The sequence below is a fragment of the Coenobita brevimanus genome, chromosome 100, assembly GCF_032717465.1.
Source record: "Coenobita brevimanus isolate Jiangsu-jjx chromosome 100, ASM3271746v2, whole genome shotgun sequence".
Classification (NCBI taxonomy): Eukaryota; Metazoa; Arthropoda; class Malacostraca; order Decapoda; family Coenobitidae; genus Coenobita; species Coenobita brevimanus.
Window position 1 is genome coordinate 2,290,315 of NC_137053.1, and position 20,383 is coordinate 2,310,697.

The window sequence follows — 20,383 nt, forward strand, 5'->3', positions numbered from 1 at the left end:
TAACTATGTTAGTTATAATCCACCCTCTCTTATGAAGCATCGAAAAGATCAGTAGGTCTTTTGCTGTTGCTTCCTTTTGTATTTCTTTGTACTCTGTTCACAGCACCATACTGGCAGACAACCTCCCTTGTTCTGCCCTCAGTTCACTTCCAGTGTTCCCTTACCCATGAAGGAGAATAATTTAGAAGAAGTGACGGCAGGTGGTGGCAACCATCATCCACTCACTTGATGTAGTGCTGCCTACTTCTTCCTTACCCTTTATCATTCTTTTCCTGTGCCTGCCCTCCTCTTTTCATATTTCTCCCATCTTTCCTGTCATTTTTTATTACTCTTCTTTCCCTTTTAGATGGCTTTACATTGAGTGACAAACCAAATGGTTTCCTGTAAGCCAAGAAACCATTTACAACGCTGGGTGGTAACCATATAACCAACCATACGTGCTCCCTACATGTCAACAAATGGGTTGGTGGAGGGTTAGTGCCTCTCCCCGTAAAACAAATAACTCAAAGTCAAATGGTCACACCTTACGGGATTATGGCATCTGGCAATAGACAGATAGAGATGGACTAATTTCAAAACCAAGGAAATAAAATATGAACCATGGCAAGTATAATGAGGTGGCCAGACCACCAAGTACATTGTGGCCCCACTCCCTGACTCCTGACCCCAGTGAGAGATGATGGCAGCAATATTGGTGGCCTAGACATTCCTTGTGGTGCCATAAGCACTGTCCACTTGCAACTGAACCAGGTCCACAATGATGCCAGCTGGCATTCTCGTTAGCAACTGGGGAGGACAGGTATGGCATGTTCTCTCAGTGATGGGGGACAGGGTGGCTCAGTGATAGAGCCCCTGACTCGAAACCAAAGGGTCAAGAGTTTGCGCCCTGCCGTAGCTGCCCTGCTGGGAGAGGTAACGCTCTTCTGTCACATAGTGGGGCTATATGATCCATCAAGGCCTAGCTCATGGAATTCATTTCCCCACATATTAAAAAAAAATAAAACTCTTTCAATGATGGAGGCACATGTCACTGAGACAGCAATAGAGGGGTCCAATATGCAACTCAAAGTATCTAGAGTTTAAGGTTTGATAAATTTTGCTTGCCTTTCTGCAGCCATCCACCAGACTTAAAAAAAGAGGATGTATAAACCTCTTCCGGGTATGAATCGCAACTGGTGGCAGTGGTTTTGGTTGGTTATGATGGGGTAGACTTAATATAACCCAAGAAATTATATTTAGATGACAATTGGAAAAACTTAATGGAAACTAGATTACAGAACAAATAGCAGCAAATCTGGGAATACAAATATCCATACATCAACCACCCCATCATCAACTCGACTCATATGGCCTTATCAAACAGTGATGGAACTATCTCCAGCAAAAAGAAACAAGCAGACAGTTTAACATATTACATTAAGCAAGCCACTGATCCAGTAACTGAAGTCTGCTCAATACCTATGAGTTTTTATTTACATAAAGACACTGCTACAACAGCAATGCATCAAGACAACTGTATTAGACAAAATGCAAAAGTAGGTCATAGACAGATATTTAATATTGCAACAAGGGGGTGCCAATCCCCTAGGAGAGCATGAGGACCCAGTGGAAAACTTAGGAATGGATCAAGTAAGTGCATTTACCTAGTTGTTGTGTACAGGCTTTAAGCCGGGTTCACACTGTCTTGTTTCCATATCAACTTTTAACCAATTTAGTTTATACACATGGATGCTCTATAATCACATCACCTCCCTTTCACCCTGTCCCAATTATCTATACTGTACTTCTAATAGGGAAAACAAACTTTTTCACATTATTGAGATATCTGCTATACTCTTCCTCTGTTTAAACACTTGTTCTCTTCCCCCTCCATCATCTTTCACAAATAGATCTTTATCCATTTCTCCAGTCTGTCACTCCTTTACACAGCAAGATCAATTCTCCCTTCTTTCTTTTCTCATATGCTGTAGGGTTGAAAACTCTGGCTTCTACCTCCATTCATAAGACAGTTTTCTCAAGCTTGATATTATCCTTGTGGCCATTCTCTGTACCTTTTCCAGGCTATTAACATGTTCTTAAAAATGTGATGACCCTACCAGCCATGGTATAACCATAGACATTATTACCTCCCTCAGCATCTCTTCCACATAAAGAACTGTAAACCACTTCTGGGGAGTGTCGTTGCACTAAAATGAATATCTTTCCAACTGTACTTGTGTGTGTAATGTGACAACAGTGCAAACGTCATGACCATCTATTCTACGGTGATGAAGACAGCACAGGAGAAAAAAAAAAAGTTTAAAAAAGACTTCACAGTCCTTCTCATGAAGGTCAATTGCAGGTATTTACCTTTGAAGACTAGCATTTTCATGATTAAAATAGTTCGGTTACCTGCAGCCAAATTATGTACAGTAATAAGCATTTTATTTTTGCTAACTCTGGAGTATTCTTTTCAGCTTAGGCAGGATCTATCAAACTGAAGGGGCTGATGAGGGCTAGATCTATCCCTTCCAGTTTAAGTAGTCTTTCCTCAGCTTATAAAGAATTATTTAGAGATAGCATGCTGTGTACACTTACCCATCTAAGAGCATCCCCAATATGCAACTTTGAAGTATTGGTCTGTTTGGCACAGCCTAAGCTGTGATTTGAACACCCTCATAAAAACAACTGGCTTGTGCTCCATGGGTTATGGTCAATGACAATGCTAAATCAGTCATCATCACCATCATCATCATCATCATCATCTGGACCACCTTTCCCAACCTAGGGCACCGTGAGGAGTAGTAACGTCCATACAGCCAAAGTTTGGCCAATTCAATGGGCCACACTTCCATTTACTCATCATTCAAGCCCTAGATATCCTGGCTCCATCAGATGGGCCCCCCAACTTTCACCACGTTCTGTTGCTTCACATATACCTATCTGATGGAGCCAATTCAATCACTGGCATGTTAAAAAGAGTGCCAAATCCCTGATTATGCACTTCTCTGCACAAAATTCATCCAGTCAGCTCAATCTCTTGTCAGTCCCTTAGTCTCATACCTCTCTTCCTCACACACTCATCCACCATATCCCTCCACCTTCCTCTTGGCATACCTCGCCTCCTCCCTCCTTCAAATTCGCTCAGTTATACCTTTTGCACCACTCTGTTGTCATCCACTCTCCACATGACCAAACTATCTCAGTGCACTCTCTTCGATTCTGGGGTCCACCGACTTCCTCACTTCGCATCTTTCACATTATTCCGTATCCTGTCCCCCCTCTGTACTCCACATACATTCCTCAGCAGTCCCATCTCCACTGCTCTTACTATCGACTTTTCATTTTCATATCACACCATAGTCTCACATTTGAATGTTAAAGTTGGCACTAACACTCCATGTAAGCCTCACACAACTGCAACACTCAAGCCACTGTTTCTTTATCAAGGCCTTCATAGCACCTTCCCTGTGTCACTCTACTTTCCACTTCTTTTGCACAGTTTCCTCTCTTTTCTATCACTGTACCCAGGTATCTGAACTCTTTCACCAATTCCTGTCTCACTCCATTCACTGTAACATCACACTGGGAGTCACCTTCTCAATAACCATCACTTTACTCTTTTCTACGGTTACTAACAAGTCACGATGCTCACAGACATCTAAAAAACTCAGAACTAGTTTACCAAGCTCTTGTCCAGTATTTGCAAGTTGCACTGCAACATCAGCATATGACAAATTTGAGATATTCCATCCATCACCATTCATTATCTATGCCATCCCTCTCCAATATTCATGTTTTCACTTCTCTCATCACTCCATCCATATATATACTCAACAACCATGGGGACATCACACAATCTTGTTGCAGCCCACAATGATCGTGAACCATTCACTCAGATGCCCATTTACTCTTACACGTGCCTCACTACCATCATAAAAACTCTTAACAGCATCTAGCAGCTTACCATGTACACCGTACATGCGCAAAACCTTCCACAGTCCTTCTCTACCTACTTTGTTGTATGTTTTTTCCCGATCCATAAATGCCATAAACACCTTACAGTCCTTCTCACAAGCCTCCTCCACTATCTGTCTCGCTGCAAATATTTGACCCACATATCCTCTGCCACTCCTAAAGCCACCCTGTTCATAACTCACTAGGACTTCTGATATCTCTCTTACTTTCACAGTCATAATCACCACATGAAGCTCCTGAAATCTGTTTCTAATTAAGAGAAGTGAAAATTCCTGATTTTACTGAGAGTACTCTATACAGGCACCATGTTGGCTTGTTCTCTCAACTTTCGTCGGAGAATTTTTCCAGCAGGAGAGCGTGGAACAGCATCAATAATCTCGACACCAGCTCTCAATCGTTTGTGTGGCGCTACCCTTTCTGTGGAGCAATTAGAGAAATAAGGTGAATCAAGAATTACTGAGAAAAATTACAAGTTAATATGAACTGAATAAAGAAACCAAATTAATGAATTGGACACATGTATACTATGCATATACTTTGCAAAGAGCATCTATGAAATAAAGGCAGGCTTTAAAGCCTTTCATTACCTGAATCAAGATAAGGTTCCCTTGTCACTTAATCACTCAAGGAGAGAGAAAAATCTAACTGATGTTCACAGGTCAGATTTGAACCCCTATTATGGCATCTGTTGTTTGGAGGGGCACTGACTGGATTAGGTATCATTCTTAATCCTTCACTGACTATGGGCTACCTTTTGCTGAATAAAATTATTTAGCAGAAATTAGAATTATAGTCTATAGTATGTCAAATACTCAGACGGACAATAATAAGGGCAGCTCTTGACGGTTTACCAGCTAAGAATTTCTGCTGCATGAAATCCTCTGTAAAAGCAATAATGAATTCTTGAAGTGTGTTCACTGTCCATAATGGCAGTCAGTGAGAAAGTTCCATATCCTTTGCCTAGGCTAGTAGGACTTTCCTCTGCTGATTAAAATACTACACTACAGGTATCTATGCCAACTACTGTATATGTATGATGGAGACTGGTCCACTCAGCAACAGAGAGTTTACTAAACTACAATTGGCTACTTTAACTACAATTCATTCATTCATCATCCAATCTTACGTTGCCCCATGGGAAGTGTAGAGGCCCGGGGCTAGGCAAGTTGGTCCTGACATTTAAGATGAGAGTGACCAGCCTGACTCATCTCTGAGTGGCATTATGTGAGCAATAAGTCCCAGCCACCTCTTGGATACAAAGCCTTCACCGGCTCAATCCGACTGGGGAGCCATAATTATCCACTAACCCACCAGGTGCCAAAATTTGGTTACATGGTTACCACCCAGTGTAGTACATGGTTTTCTGATGTACTGGAAACCATTTGGCTTGTCACTCAGTGCAGAGTCACCCACAAGCAGATAGAATAGAAAAGAATGAAGGAAAGAAAGACTGAAGAGGGAGTGTAAAGTCACCTTTGGGCACAAGGACGAGGAAAGAATGCAGGAAAGAAAGACAGAAGAGGATGGAAGGAAAGAGAGATGGAGGAGAGGATAAGGCAGACACCCGAAAGCAATACTACATCGAGTGAGTGGAACTACGATTCAAATAACTGAAAAATGACGGTGTTAACTGTGAAGAAAGTATTTCATTCTCTACTTGGAAAAAAAAAAAAAAATCAGGTACCGGTATCCTAAAACAGTGCAACCTTGCTGTTCAAATACTGTATATTACAATCAGTGCACAATTACCTCACCCGGATGTAGTCCGACGAGGTATTGTTTTTGGTCGAGTTTCTTTGTTTGTTAGCAACATAACGGAAGAACGGCATAATGAAACTACATGAAACTTTCACGATATGTTGGCACTGGTCCCCAACGAAAATGAGCATCAAGTGACCCTGAAAGGTCAAAATCAAGGTCACGGAATTTCATCCATCCATCATCCAATCCTACGTTGCCCCATAAGGAGCATAAGAGCCCAGGGCTAGGCAAGTTGGTCCTGATATTTAAGATGACAGTGACCAGCCTCACTCATCCCTGAGTGGCATTATGTGAGCAATAAACCCCAAACACACCTTGAATATAAACCTTCACTGGCCCAATCCGAATGGAGTGCCGTAATTACCCACTAAACCACCAGGCGCCAAAATTTGGTTGTATGGTTACCACCCAGCGTAGTAAATGATTTCCTCGTGTACAGGAAACCATTTGGCTTGTCCCTCAGTGTAGAGTCACCCACAGGCAGAAGGAAGAGGAAAGAATGAAGGAAAGAAAGACAGAAGAGGATGGAAGGAGGGAAGGATGGAGGAGAGGAATGGGTAGACACCCGAGAGCAGCACTACATCGAGCGAGTGGATGGTGAGCTCCCCCACCTACCACATAAGAGGGCTATAATTTGAAAAAGTTGAAGATAGAGATATTTACTACTGGAACATACGGGAACTCATAACATGGGCTTCCATTTGGCACCAAGACTTTTGACTCTGAATGACCTTGAAAGGTCACACTCAAGGTCATGGATATTCAAGGGGCTGTAACTCGAAACTGGTTGAAGATAGACATATTGGAAATCCCATATGGTTTTTAATTGGTACCTTCACCTTTGCCTGTAAATGACCTTGAAAGGTCAAACTCAAGGTCATAGATATTCAGGGGCTTATAACTTGAAACTCGTTGAAGCTAGAGATATTTTCTATTACCAAGATATAGGAAGTCTCATATGGGCTTTCATTTGGCAGCATGACCTGTGACCTTGAATGACCATGAAAGGTCAAATGCAAGATCATGGATTATCAGAGGTATCCACTCACTTGATGTAGTGCTGCCTACTTCTTCATTAGCCTTTATCATTCTTTTTCTGTGCCTGTCCTCCTCTCTTCCTATTTCTCCCATCTTTCCTGTCACTTCTTATTGTTTTTCTTTCCTTTATAGGTGGCATTATAATGATTGACAAGCCAAATGGTTTCCTGTAAGCCAAGAAACCATTTACAACGCTGGGTGGTAACCATATAACCAAATCATACGTGCTCCCTACGTGTCAGCAAGTGGGTTGGTGGAGGGTTAGTGCCCCTCCCCGTAAAACAAATAACTCAAGGTCAAATGGCCACCCCTTAAGGGATTATGGCATCTGGCAATAGATAGATAGATAGATAACTTGAAAACATCTACGCCATTACCTTAGACATTAACTGGGCACTGACACTAAATGGAATAAACGAATCAGTATTTAACAGCAATAAAACAACTGCTGTTGGGCGGGGTTTGTTGTGCCTAGCACCACTTGTTTAAATTCAATTTGAGTCCAGTGAGCAAAGCATGTGAGAGTGTTATACTTCTGACAGAATTTGCGATGTAAAATTCTTGCCTCATATGGCTTGCAGAATTTTCTTGCTTGAAAAACACCAAAACCTTTTCTTCTCAGATACTGAACAAATTCAGACATGTCGTATCATTATGAAATCGTCAAGAAAAATGCATTACAGTAGTACCACATTTTTTCTACCAGAGCCAAATATAGACAAAAAATTGTATTTTCTTAAGGCTCCAACATGCTTGCATGCATTAGCACTTGGTGCCACAAACATTTCTGCTAGGCAAGAACAGAGCAAAAAACTCTTTATTTACAAGTCTTGTCATAATGTAGCGCTCTATCGCTACAGCTATAAGGTGCTACGATACAAGGGCTCACAACAACTGACCTTTATCCTAAAGCCCACATATATTCCTATATATCAGGCCAATCATAACATGTACCTTTTCAAAACTGTCATGAAAATTGTCTTTGAGTGCTACCAGTCATTTTCCAAAGAAGAAAAACTGAATGTAGCCAAAAAAGACAAAAATACAACTGTGCTTGTTCAAGCATGCTCCATACCTTAGGTCTGGTTTCTTGTTTTTCTGGTTTTCTTAAGAATGATGGATAAATTTTGCATAACTTTAACTGAGGTACTAGATGGCTGGCACTGACCCTGGGAGGTTCTGTACTATAATAAAAATGAAATGTGGCTAGAAGTTGGTAACTAGCCACACAATCATCACTACTATACACAGGAAACTCAGTCACATATAATCAGAGTCAAAGTTCAAGTTGAGACATGCACTATTACAGATTTTAATACACATCTGAAGACTTCTTTTCTACCAACAGTTTCCACAACTGTTGGGAAGTACTGTAATTAGCTAGCTTTGGCACACATGGTTTAGCATCCAGTCCATAGAAAGCCACTGTACCATAATCAAACTAAATATGAGGGCTCTTTAAGAAGAAGCAGGGTGTATTTATTTGATATTTGAACTGAGCAGACATTCGAGAAGTGATGTACACCAGCTGGTTAAAATGATTTGGATAGGTTGAGAGGAATGGGGAAGGTTACTAGATGTGATGAGTCACAGGTATGAATGTGAAGGGAAGAATTCATAGAGGCAGACTGGGGAAGATGTGGGATGAAGTCATAACAGAAGACCTCTGGAATAGGTGCTGGAGTAGGGTAATGTATCAATACTGTAACATATGCAGAGTTGCCATCAAAAGGTATGGCCTACATATGCTACCACATTTAATGGTCTCTAAACATAAAAACGTTCAATTATTATTGTTGAGTGTTGGTCTGTCTAGTCATGCATCCCCATTAACTGCAATCTCTTGTGGTAGATAACACCTTGCCATAGTAAAGCATGGGGATGAGCGTAGAGGCATGGTTCCCCGACAGATGTCACATTTGTGGCTCCACCCACTTAACAGGGGTACCATAGTAGGCTCCACATCACCCTGTTAGTTGGTTAAGTATATGTTCACCACCCAGTGCTGTAAATGATTATCTGGGTTAAAAGAAACCCTTATGTTTGCCACTCAGTGTATTGCTACCCAAAGTGGAAAAACCAATAATAAAAAGTGCCACGAAAGACGGGGAAAATAATAAAAAAAGGAGGGCAAACACAGAGAAAGAATGATGAAGGTGAAGGAAGAAGAAGGCAGTACTACATCAAGTGAGTGGCTGATCATCGCCACCACCTATCATTAAACATGCCCAGTAAACATAGTATGTGGATATAATTTCACCCACAAAAGCCTAAAACCTGCCTTAACCTATTAGTATACTATATTTCTCCTTTTACTTTTTCTTTGCATGTACTATGGCATCTCTCACCTTTCACCCATTCAACTAGTTCCTCAGGTATAATGGTGTGTCCTGGCTTGGGTACAAGGTAAGCCTTGGGAAGCTCCCCAGCTTCATCATCTTTCACCCCAACAACAGCTGCATCTCCCACAGACTCATGTGTTACCAGCAGGCCCTCAAGCTCTGCTGGGGCTACCTTTGGAGAAAAAAAATATCATACTGGTGAAACATTTGTTATATACATACATGGATATATCCACAGTATATATACATTTTAAAACTAATATCTCAAACACTGATCTCTACTTTTTTAATTATCTTAACTCGTTCCTCATCTTTCACAAGGAATGAGGCGATCTGCAGCATAGCTTTCCTTTCCCTTGAGATATGAATCAGCAAAGGATATCCAGACTTCCATCTACTGTACTTTTGTATTCAAAGTGGCTTAAGAATGCTCACATCTCCAGTGGTTGAAACTTTGTGCTTTTTGAACAGTTGCACAAATATGGGGTTAACTCATACAAACCTGAAATCCCTTGTACTTTATGAGTTCCTTGATGCGGTCAATGATGTAAAAGACTCCCTTCTCATTGTAATGGCCCACATCCCCTGTGTGAAGCCAACCAGCGCTGTCTATCAGACCAGTTGTTGCTTCTGTGTTGTTTAAATATCCCTGCAGAACAGTACGGCTTCAGTCCTTTTATTACAAAATTTCAGTACTATTTGTTATATAAACCAGTAGAGTAAACCTTAACTACATTGAACTAATATGTCTTCACCAGATATCTACAACTTACCAGGCTTTCATCTACCATACACTTAGTCTGATGAATAAATTCAAAGTTAACAATGCTTATCTACAGTACACTGATATGCATACATGTCTTTCTGCATCATCTACCATATTACTGTGCCCAGCCCTGTATTAGAGTGCAACTTTATTTTGACTTATGGTTGTGCCAGACCTTCTTCCCTATATACAGTACATGCTTACTGGAATGTACAGTTATCCAATGTATCTAGTTACTCTTCAACGTTGTGAAAGATATCCTACATAAAACTTCTGTGTTTAACGCCTCATTCCCACAACTGGTCTAAAAGAGACAGACAGACAATGACTGACAGACAGAGAGAGTTTTACTATATTTCAGACCTTTCAGTTAAGTATTATGGAGGGCTATATTACAAACTAATTCATCCTGATGCACAGATATATGTTGCAGAATAACTGTTTAGGTTACCATTAGGTGACCAAGGTTTACACATGCAAGCATGTTGGTGTCTTTATAAATGACATCTATCCTGTACATACAATATATGAATGTATAATGTACATGTACTTGCACATGCCCTAAGCATACTTTTAAAGTGCCATATGTTCCCATTATTGAGGGGGTTATGTGCTGCTCTTTTCTAAGGACTTTACTGACATATGTACTGCAGTCCTCTGCACCCATATGCCCATCCTGGTGTCAATCAATGTTTTCTGACTGGGCTTGTACACTCAACCTTTCAGTTGACACTGCATACTCAAGCCTGCTAGACCATGAAATAAATAATATATGAGATAATTAAGTGTACAGTAAGGCACCAGATTTCATGGCATCCAGATTGGCAAAACTACACTTTGGTGGCACCCATCAACTATTCCCATGACAGCACATTCGCGACTAAAAACGCACCTGTGCGCTGTATGGCAGCTCAAGTTTTGGATTCTCGCCACAGCGATGCCAGCACCAACACTCAGTTTCGGCCTGTTTCCCGCACATGTTCAGTGCGTCCGCGAGTTGAGTGTTACACTCTCGTGTCCTTGATTAGTTACTGACGGAAATATGTCATCTTGTGCTTCAAGTGGAACCGGAGAGGGACCAGGTGATAGTGGAAATGGAGTAAGAGGGCATGAACCTGGAACAGCTGGCAGTAATGGGTCAGCCATGCGTGACTACCGCAAAGGGGTGAAAAAAATGCAAGTATGGTGACGAGTTAAATAATAAAGACGTGGCAGAAATGGTGGCGGTGGTGAGACCCAATAGTTCTACCCAAAGCCTCAGACACTCCCTATCATCGAATCCATTAAGCCCTTCATCCTGGTCTTTCTGGTGAGTGTTACGTTTGAACGGAGGGAGTGTGTGTGTTACACGTGTAAGTAGTATTGCTAATACATACTATATTTAGGTGTATTTTATGATGTTTTAAAGTTTTACTGTTAATTTAATGTTACTTTATGATTGAATGTGTTAATATCAACATTTCAGGTAACTTTAGGATGTCTTTAAAGTCGGAAATACACTAGAGGAAGTTTTCTTACGGGGCCAGCCCCTATTAGCTGATTTCCCATAAGGTCAATGCCCCAGCTTTGGCAGACTCAACTTTGGCAGCATTTTTCACGGTCCCAATTAGGCACAAAACCTGGTGCCTTACTGTAGTGGAGCACAATGTGTTTTGCTGCAAATATTGTACATTGTTCTTAAAAGCTTGGATGCCTTAAGCTGTATTAGTGGACTGGAAAAAGGTTATGACTGCATCTGTGTATAGGTGTAAAGGTGATTAAACTGGGTGCCAAAATTATCCAGATAAGTCTGCTGAGAACTGTAGAAGAGGTAAATGAAAAGAAAAACAAAAAATGCTGTACAGTACACAGCAGGTAGGAAGTACTGTATATCAGAATGTTCAGTGAGTAATGAAGTAGATGGTTTTAGGAGTGATACAGGATGTGTGGATCACATACACACAGCAAGACAGTGCAGAATACATGTGACTGGGATTAAAGCACTAATGCATTTTTGGATCTGGTGAAAACATAGTACAGTAGATGGCTGGCTACCATCAATTCAGGGAGGTACTATAACATGAGTGAAATGTGATTACATATTACACATTTTAGATTTCTTTTATTTTCCCAGCAGTTTCCAACAGCTGTAGGAGAGTACTACTGAATGCTCGTTTTAACGCATAGTTTAGTTCCCAGTTCACACAAAACAGCAGTTGTATGACGGTCAACTTCAATATCGGGATTTCTTAAAGGGAAGCATGGCAAATTCTAATATGATTTGATTTCATATGACAAGGTGAACAGGAAGGACTAAGTAAATTTTTACATATGTATGGTGTGGATGGAAAGCTGCTGAATTCTACAAAAAGTTTTTATGATGGTAGTGAAGTATGTGTAAGAGTACTGTAGGTGGATGTCTAAGTGGTTCATATCAGTGATCGAATGAGAATGGTGAGCGATATCACCAGGACTATTCATTACACAATAAACCATTTTGAAAAAATCAGTTTACAAAATTTTGGCTTCAACAAGCTTTGAGTTAATGACGCAATCTTCTCATATCCTGAAAAAAAGTTCCCTATGTGTGGCAGTTTATATTAAGATGGCCATTAAACATCAAACTTAACAAGCTTTTGGATTTAACTACCTGTGTTCCCCAATATCAGGTCAATATAGAAAGGGTTCATTAAATCTTTGGTTTAATATAAACTGTCTTGTACCACCCACTGCCGAGTTTTATTAAGTTCTCCATTATTCAGGGAGTGCAGACTTCAAGAGATCTGACTCTTTTCTTACAGTGGTTTCAGGATAGAAAAAGGGTGAATCTGGTAAATACATTGAAAACATAGCTGTCAAACTGTCATGGTACTGTATAGCACCCATCCTTTTTGTATTCAATGAAAACTTTCCTAGAAACATGTTGTGAGAGTGCCATTTACCTTGGTTATCACTGGACCTCTGACACACAGTTCTCCATCCTTATCTGGTCCCAGGGAGTCTCCAGTCTCCATATCAATAATCTAAAAAGAATAAAAATGCATAATCAATAATATTACACACACACTGTACAGTAGACCTTCTAGATACATATGATCACCTGGCAGAGAATCTTCTTGCACGGTTGAAAAAAGCTCTACCAAGGATTTCTCCTGCACAAAAAAAGTATGCCACTTGCACAGGGGTGCCTGGGAGAGAGAGGTCCCTGATCGTTAAGTTGTTCGTGCGGTTAGTTTTCCCACTTTTTCATTCTCATAAACCTATTTAATGTCACAGTCTTATGTCTTCTTTACTTCCATACTGTAGTCTACGGCATTATGAAGCATATCCGTAGACTAGCTGGAGCCTTAAGAGGGTTTTTAATATGCAAATTGGATCAATCATGTGAGTTTTCCCATTAAAAATAAAGTAATTTAAGGGTCCTTAATGTCACTGTCTTATGTCTCCTTTACCTCTATACAGTATGCTATGCCCTTAAGAGGCATGTATGCTTAGAACTGGCATCTTAGACAGGATCAGTTCATGACAACAAAGTAAAGCACAGAACTGAAAAGGAATGGAGAGCTTTTGGTAAACAAAACCATGTGCCCTTCCTGCTGTAACTTATAATGTGAAACATGGGCTTAATGAAATTCCTAAAAAAAACTTATGAGTGCTCAAGCAATGAATGAAATGGATTACAGTAATTATCACACTGAGAGATAAACAGATTCATGGACATGGGAAGACAACAGCAGAAGATAATTAATTACAACAATCTAAAAACAGATGCAGCAAAGGATAAGGCATATCTTTTGTAGAAGAGGTAACAAAGCAGCAAACCTAAGATGGAATGAGAGGAAGAGGAACTCAGTGGAAAACTGAGAAGAAACATGCAGATTTGCTGGGTTAAGATGAACAGGGGTAACAGCCAACAGGTCAGACAAGATGAGTATGACAGAAGCCTTCATTCTTGAAGCATATTAACATGATGAATAACGCTGATGATGATGATGATGATGAAAAGAACAATGATGAAATATTAAACCTGGTGGTTGCATAACCGAGAAGCACTGACTCAGTGATGATGCATGAGTATATACAACTTGGGGATGGATGTCCCTTTCACTAATTTTGCAGTTTCAATATAAATTATGGGGACAAGCAATATATTTCAATATCTGGAAAACTGATCTCCCAAAATCAGAACTTCCTGTATTAATGGTTTTGTATCTGTAGAACCATTCTCTTTAGGTTGGAGGCATGTTTTCAACTTTTTTCTGGGTCTCACCAGATAATTTATTTATCTCACTAGGACAGACTTTCAGCATGAAGGGAACAATAAATTAACAAGCACAGTGAACTCTCAAATATTGGCTGGTGCAATATCCGGCCCAATGCAATATCTGGCGCAGCTATATTGGCTGTGTTAAAGCAATATCCGGTGATTTTATGCAACATCCGGTGCTGAAACTGGACTCAACCAGTGGTCCAATGCAATATCCGGTGCTGAGGGGTCTCAACCAACTCACAAGTGGTAGCTAATTGGTGCCGGGGGAAATTCTGAAACTCGGAAGCCAATGAAAATGACCGCCACGCGTCAGCCAATCAGAGTCTGTTGTGGGCATGCCTTATCCGGTGTGCCAAGAATACTGCTGTGCAATTATTCTCACCCATGGATGTCACAGAGTCATGACCTGCCTGTGTGCTCCTCCTCTTTTGACCATGCGGTTGCAAAACCCTGGTGCTTCGAGTAACTCTGTGGCATCCTATGTTCAAGCTACTGTACTGTATTGTATTACAAAGCTAATGGCCTGTCAGTGCTCATGTCCTAGTGCTCTATTGTGATTGTTAAACTACCACTGTGCTGTACTGTGTACTGTACTGTTTTCAAGTGTGAACCCCCTTCGTGTGAACACTTGAGTACATACAATAGCACACTATGTAGTGTACTTCATTACTGTACCATATCATTACTGAATTGTTTTTATATGCTTAGTTTTCATCTTTTATTCATGGTCAAGTTTTTAGGATACAGGGTTGAGAAGGATGGAATCACAATATCCGGCTCAAAGCCGAATGTTGAGCCTGATATGCAATATCCGGTGTTTCACGTTATCCGGGTTAGGGCTTGGCTAAATTGCAAAGTATAATTGAAAGTTCACTGTATATGCATTAAACAATACAGCTTAAGATCAGCTGACCACAAATCTGAGTATGTTATTATAAAATAAGTGGTGGACATATTTTTCTTCACTTTTCATAAAAAGTGATCTATGATTTTGTACAAACCTTAGCCTCACAGTGTGCAGTTACACGTCCCACTGCTCCCAAGTCGTGCGTCTCACTGGAAAAGCAGGCCAGGGTTGTCTCAGTCATACCAAATCCCTGTCTCACCGTCACACCTGACAACTGTACAAGGGAAGTGTATTACTAGTGAAAGAAGGTACAAAGGAGGTCTTGATGTGGTATTATCTATATACTGTGTACAAAAAACAGGTGATAAATCAATAAACAACATGTAGGGGTCTCCAGCATACCCTGTTATTTAACTCCTACTGTAAATGATGGCTGATCCTTACAGTACAGAACTCTGGTTAATGTCAAATTATTTTACTTTTCACAAGAAACCCTGTGTTGTAAGAGGGTTAAAATCATGAGATGCAAAGAAAACTGGTATTGTATTAAGAGTTAACAGTCATGCTCTCCACCTAGTACAAGTCTCCACAACTGGAAAGAATACTACAGCCTGTACTTTAATCACATATATACTGTAGTTTCACTTACTTCTAAAGTTAGAAAAAATAAAGTTATTGCATCAACTGCTCTACCCTGGATGAGAGTAACTGTTGCACTTCTCCACTCAATGGAGCATAAAGTTAGAAAAAATAAAGTTATTGCGTCAACTGCCCTACCCTGGATGAGAGTAACTGTTGCACTTCTCCACTCAATGGTGCAGCCCCACACACCACACTAGTTACGGAACTCAAATCAAATTTCTTCACAAGGTCATGCTTAGCCAGAAAGATAGCCAAGGGAGGAACCAAGGGCGCTACAGTCACCTGCAAAAAATAACCAGAGCAAAACCCTGTATCAGTATATGAGACTAAACTAATTACTGGTAATCTACACACATCTCCAAAATACTGTACAGGGTAATGTTTTTGAAGCATGTGAAGTCAAATAATTATTATTATATATATTTACATTTCTTCATGCTCAAAGATTGATACTACTGTATTGTAAAACATTAATAGTTATTATTAGTACAGTAGTAGCAGTTGCAGTTGCAGCCCCGGGTTCATCAGAATGTAAACCCAATGGTCTGCAGGAAGAAGCACTCCCTCTCCTGTCGTACACCATCCTCATTTTGTGGGATGGGGTGGGAGATGAGTGAAGAATAGCCTGGTTATAATAGTGCCACTACATGAAGGCATCCTTCTCCAGCACCACCTTAATGTAAAGGAACATATATGGGGAACATACAGTATATGGTAACATTTCAAGCTTCAGTCACAAAAACGGGCTTATGAAACTTGATTTCAGTATATTTAGAGTATGCCTCAAAAGGAATGTGAAGCAAAAGCCAAGGGCAGAGGAACAAAAGCAAAGGCCCACATTTTAACACACCTTTATTCCAAAGAGGCATCTGAATATGATGAGCACTGTGCCTTAAAGTCACAGGCACTATGTGTGGCTGAGTAAACCATCTCAGAGCTACAGTGGTTGAGATAATAAGCATACAGAACTCCAAGAAGGCTGTAACATGCACTAAAATCTTCCTTTAAGACGACATTTTGCACTTTGAGCTTCCCACTATGCATGGATGTTGTTTCTACAGCCAGGTTGTAAAAAGTCTCAGTCTTCTGTGATGCGCACTTTGTACCACATACAAGTACTGTACAGTATCCTTCATTGTCAATGAGATTTTTTTTTTAACGGTTTTTAACTACAGATGGACTTTTTCTGCCAGGAATTATTTATTAAGAGTTTCTATGGCAGAAAAAACACAAAAAAATTGTTCCATTCTTTCTGCTAGGGGTTACTGACAATGTCTTCCTATCAATCTGCTACTGTAGTCACCTGTTTTCAGCTCTCCTCATTTCCATCTATGCTTCTCCCTTTTACTTTTAATGAACAACATATTCTTAGTGTCTGTAACTCCTTCCGTGAAAAATAATAAAAGATTTACATATATAAGCAAGGAGGCAACACCAACTTCTCTCCAATGTGACATGGAAACTAGTTGCCTACTTTCAGCTCTTTTCATTTCCATCTATACATGTTGCTCTCACTTTAAATATATAACCAATTATTCTTAGTGTCTGTAGCTCCTTCCGTGGAAAATAATAAAATGCTTACAGAATGTAAATCTGCATGCACACAGTGCCAGCCAATCTCTTTTGTGTTGCATAAATAGCTAGTTGCCTGCTTTTGGCTCTACCCATTTCCATCTACAAATCTCACTTTCACTTTTAATATATAATAACATTCTTAGTGCATGTAAATGAACAAGTATTTGAAGCCAGTAAGACAGGCCTACGGTGGTATGATATGCATAAAGGAAATGCATTTTTAATAATTACAATCACGATACCATAACATATGAGTGGTTGCATAAGTATTATATGTGGTAATGAATATATAACGGCATCCATCAGAAAATCAGTATTGACAGGTTTTACATATGAACGGTATCTTTGAAAAGTAATCCCTGTCAATAACAAGGGAGATCTGTGTGCATTTTCCAGCTCCATTTTACTTTTACTGTTGTTCTGGAATTGACATTTTTATTTTCTTATTCTATTTTCATCTCTGCTGCTGTAACATCCCTCGATCATTCTGGGACTAACTTCAGGCCCATGATTGCTATGATGAAGGTGCCACTCATCATGCCATTTTCTGGGATTTGCAAGACCCCTGGACCACTCCATGTGCCAAATTTCATTGTAAATTATATTTTATATGATTATTATTTCCAGGGATGAGTGAGGCTGGTCACTCTCATCTTAAATGCCAGGACCAACTTTCCTAGCCCCGGGCTCCTACGCTCCTCATGGGGCCATGTAGGATTACATGATGGATGGATTATTATTTCTACTTTTTTCTTTTCTAAGTGTGACTCTGGACAAAAGCTTAAAAACCTATTCCCCTCGGCTCAGCAGTCCTCCCACATCCTACACAATATTAACATGTCACCACTTAAGGGCCAACACCCACTGTCCATACTGAATACAGTACATGTTTGGGCCATCTCATTCTAGACTGGTGTTGGTATTATAGTCTCACCAATCTAAAACCAAGGTTTGGGTAGAGTCCAGCCGGGGATTTCCCGGCGTACAGCGTTGCCTTGTTTCCTATACTCTGATTGGGTAGTGGCTGACCTGACACCGTTAGAGTTCGTCCGCTCACACCTCGCCACCTGGCCTGACATGACTTCACCCACTTGTGTGTGTGTGTGTGTGTGTGTGTGTGTGTGTGTGTGTGTGTGTTTTTTTTTTGTGTGTGTAAAGACAAACTAATTTAAGTTATAAATATAATTTAAGTTATATATATAACAAAGTGAACAGTGGAAGCACGTGACAGAAGCTTAAATCTCCCTCCAATGGATTAACTCCCAGTATGGGCCTGGATGTTGCCGCTCGTGAGTGTTTTAGCTCATTTATTTCTATTAAGAAAATAGCGTTATGTTCTACTGATTCTTTCAAATTATATTATAAACGTAATTGTTACATTACTTACCCAACTTAGAACTACCGTGAAAGTCGGTAAAAGTAACTACATTTTTTTCAGCACCACTGTAAAATATGTATGCCACGTTTCTTTATTGATGTACAAGAGCCATATGCATTACAAGTTTACCTTCCTTTGATATGCTAGAATACTTACGTTTATATTGTATTAGTATGTGTGTACCTATCTGTGATGCCTATTACATATATAACAGAATCTACTCATCGCTCGTTTAGGAAGTATGGCATGGCTGCACCCAGCGCCAGACCCCACCCAAACCTTGGTTTTAGATTGGTGAGACTATAGTGGGGGTATTTTTAAGGCATGCCAGTATATGTCTTGTGGTAGTTCAGTCTGTTTTAAAGAAATTAAAGTTCTTAAACTGTTCCCTGTCCCAGCTGGTGATCAAGCTTGCATTCCCTGCACTAGCTGAGCATCAAACTTGTGTCCATTTAGACAGCAGACCAATTCTCTAACTACTCAGCCACCATCAATTTTATGCCTACAGTATAATGCAAATCTTTGTTTTTCAAGTGTCTGCATCTGTAGAAGTGTAAATGTATCAGGTTTTCTTATGTTACAATCATCATCATCATCATCATAAGTACATGTACAGTATACAGAAACTGGAGAAAATGCAGACAGAAGCCTGAGTGATGATCTGCTTGTAAAGAGAAGGATGCCTGCGAGTAATGTTGACATGAAGGAGGTGTGAGGTCAATGTGACAAATTTGTCTGGTCATATGACTGTCTGCAAAGTAAAATTGAGAGGTGTGGGGTGGACTGAGGGAGAGAGGAGTTCTTCGTGGCAACGAAACAAAGCAATGGCAGTTAAATATGAGCATAACGTATTGGAGGAGTCATTGCCAATGACTGGATTGGAAAACTGGTGGAGTGCATACAATGTGTTTAGGTTAGGATTGCTCAAGCTGTGTCTAATATTGCAAAAGTAATGTGACTAGTAAGAAATGAGCAGCTTGGCTGGATGTCAGGGTTGACAGAGCAATGGAAGAACACAGAAAGAAGTAGCTAGGGTGAATGCAATAAAGGAGTTCAAATAAAGGAGGGGGTTCACTGAGAATAAAAAACAGGAATAAGATTAGTAAAAAGGAAAAGAGAAAGTAAATAGCAATCTGGGAAAGAAAAAGAAAATAATGTAGTGATCTAATAAAAATAAATGTAAACTACTATAAGTAGAGGAAGCTGTACTGGAATCCATCCACCCATCCATCATTCAATCCTATGTTGCCCCATGAGGAGCGTAGGAACCTGGGGCTAGGCAAGTTGGTCCTGACATTTAAGATGAGAGTGACCAGCCTCACTCATCCCTGAGTGGCATTACGTGAGCAGTCAACCCCAACCATCCCCTGGATATAAACCTTCACCTGTTCAATCCGACTGGAGCGCCTTAATTACCCACTAAACCACCAGGCGCCAAAAATTTGTTATATGGTTACCACCCAGCGTAGTAAATGGTTTCCTGGTGTACAGGAAACCATTTGGCTTGTCGCTCAGTGTAGAGTCACCCACAGGCAGAAGGAAGAGGAAAGAATGAAGGAAAGAAAGACAGAAGAAGGAGTATAAAGTCACCCATAGGCAGAAGGACGAGGAAAGAAAGAAGGAAAGAAAGAAGGAAAGAAAGACAGAAGAGGATGGAAGAAAAGAAGGATGAAGGAGAGGAAATGGCAGACACCCGAGAGAAGCACTACATCGAGTGAGTGGATGGTGAGCGCCCCCACCTACCACTTAATGAGGTATAAAAATACAAAAATGAGGATGCAGACACTGTGAAAATATGAGGGATGCAAGTAGAAGAATATGACGTGCT

The 20,383-nt window shown here is 40.3% G+C and overlaps 1 protein-coding gene across 2 annotated transcripts in view; it reads right to left on the reverse strand.

Moving 5' to 3' along the window:
* Positions 1-1,428: 1,428 nt before the first annotated feature.
* LOC145414517 (uncharacterized) overlaps positions 1,429-20,383 on the reverse strand; it is a 40,735-nt gene continuing 21,780 nt past the window's right edge. For both annotated transcript variants that reach the window (XM_080284039.1, XM_080284040.1), the window contains 6 exons: positions 15,738-15,884; positions 15,115-15,234; positions 12,786-12,866; positions 9,601-9,747; positions 9,105-9,270; positions 1,429-4,374 (listed from right to left, as the gene is read on the reverse strand). In XM_080284039.1, the coding sequence (XP_080140165.1) occupies positions 4,250-4,374; positions 9,105-9,270; positions 9,601-9,747; positions 12,786-12,866; positions 15,115-15,234; positions 15,738-15,884 (786 nt within the window). In that variant the 3' untranslated portion in view covers positions 1,429-4,249. The remainder of the gene's footprint in view (positions 4,375-9,104; positions 9,271-9,600; positions 9,748-12,785; positions 12,867-15,114; positions 15,235-15,737; positions 15,885-20,383) is intronic.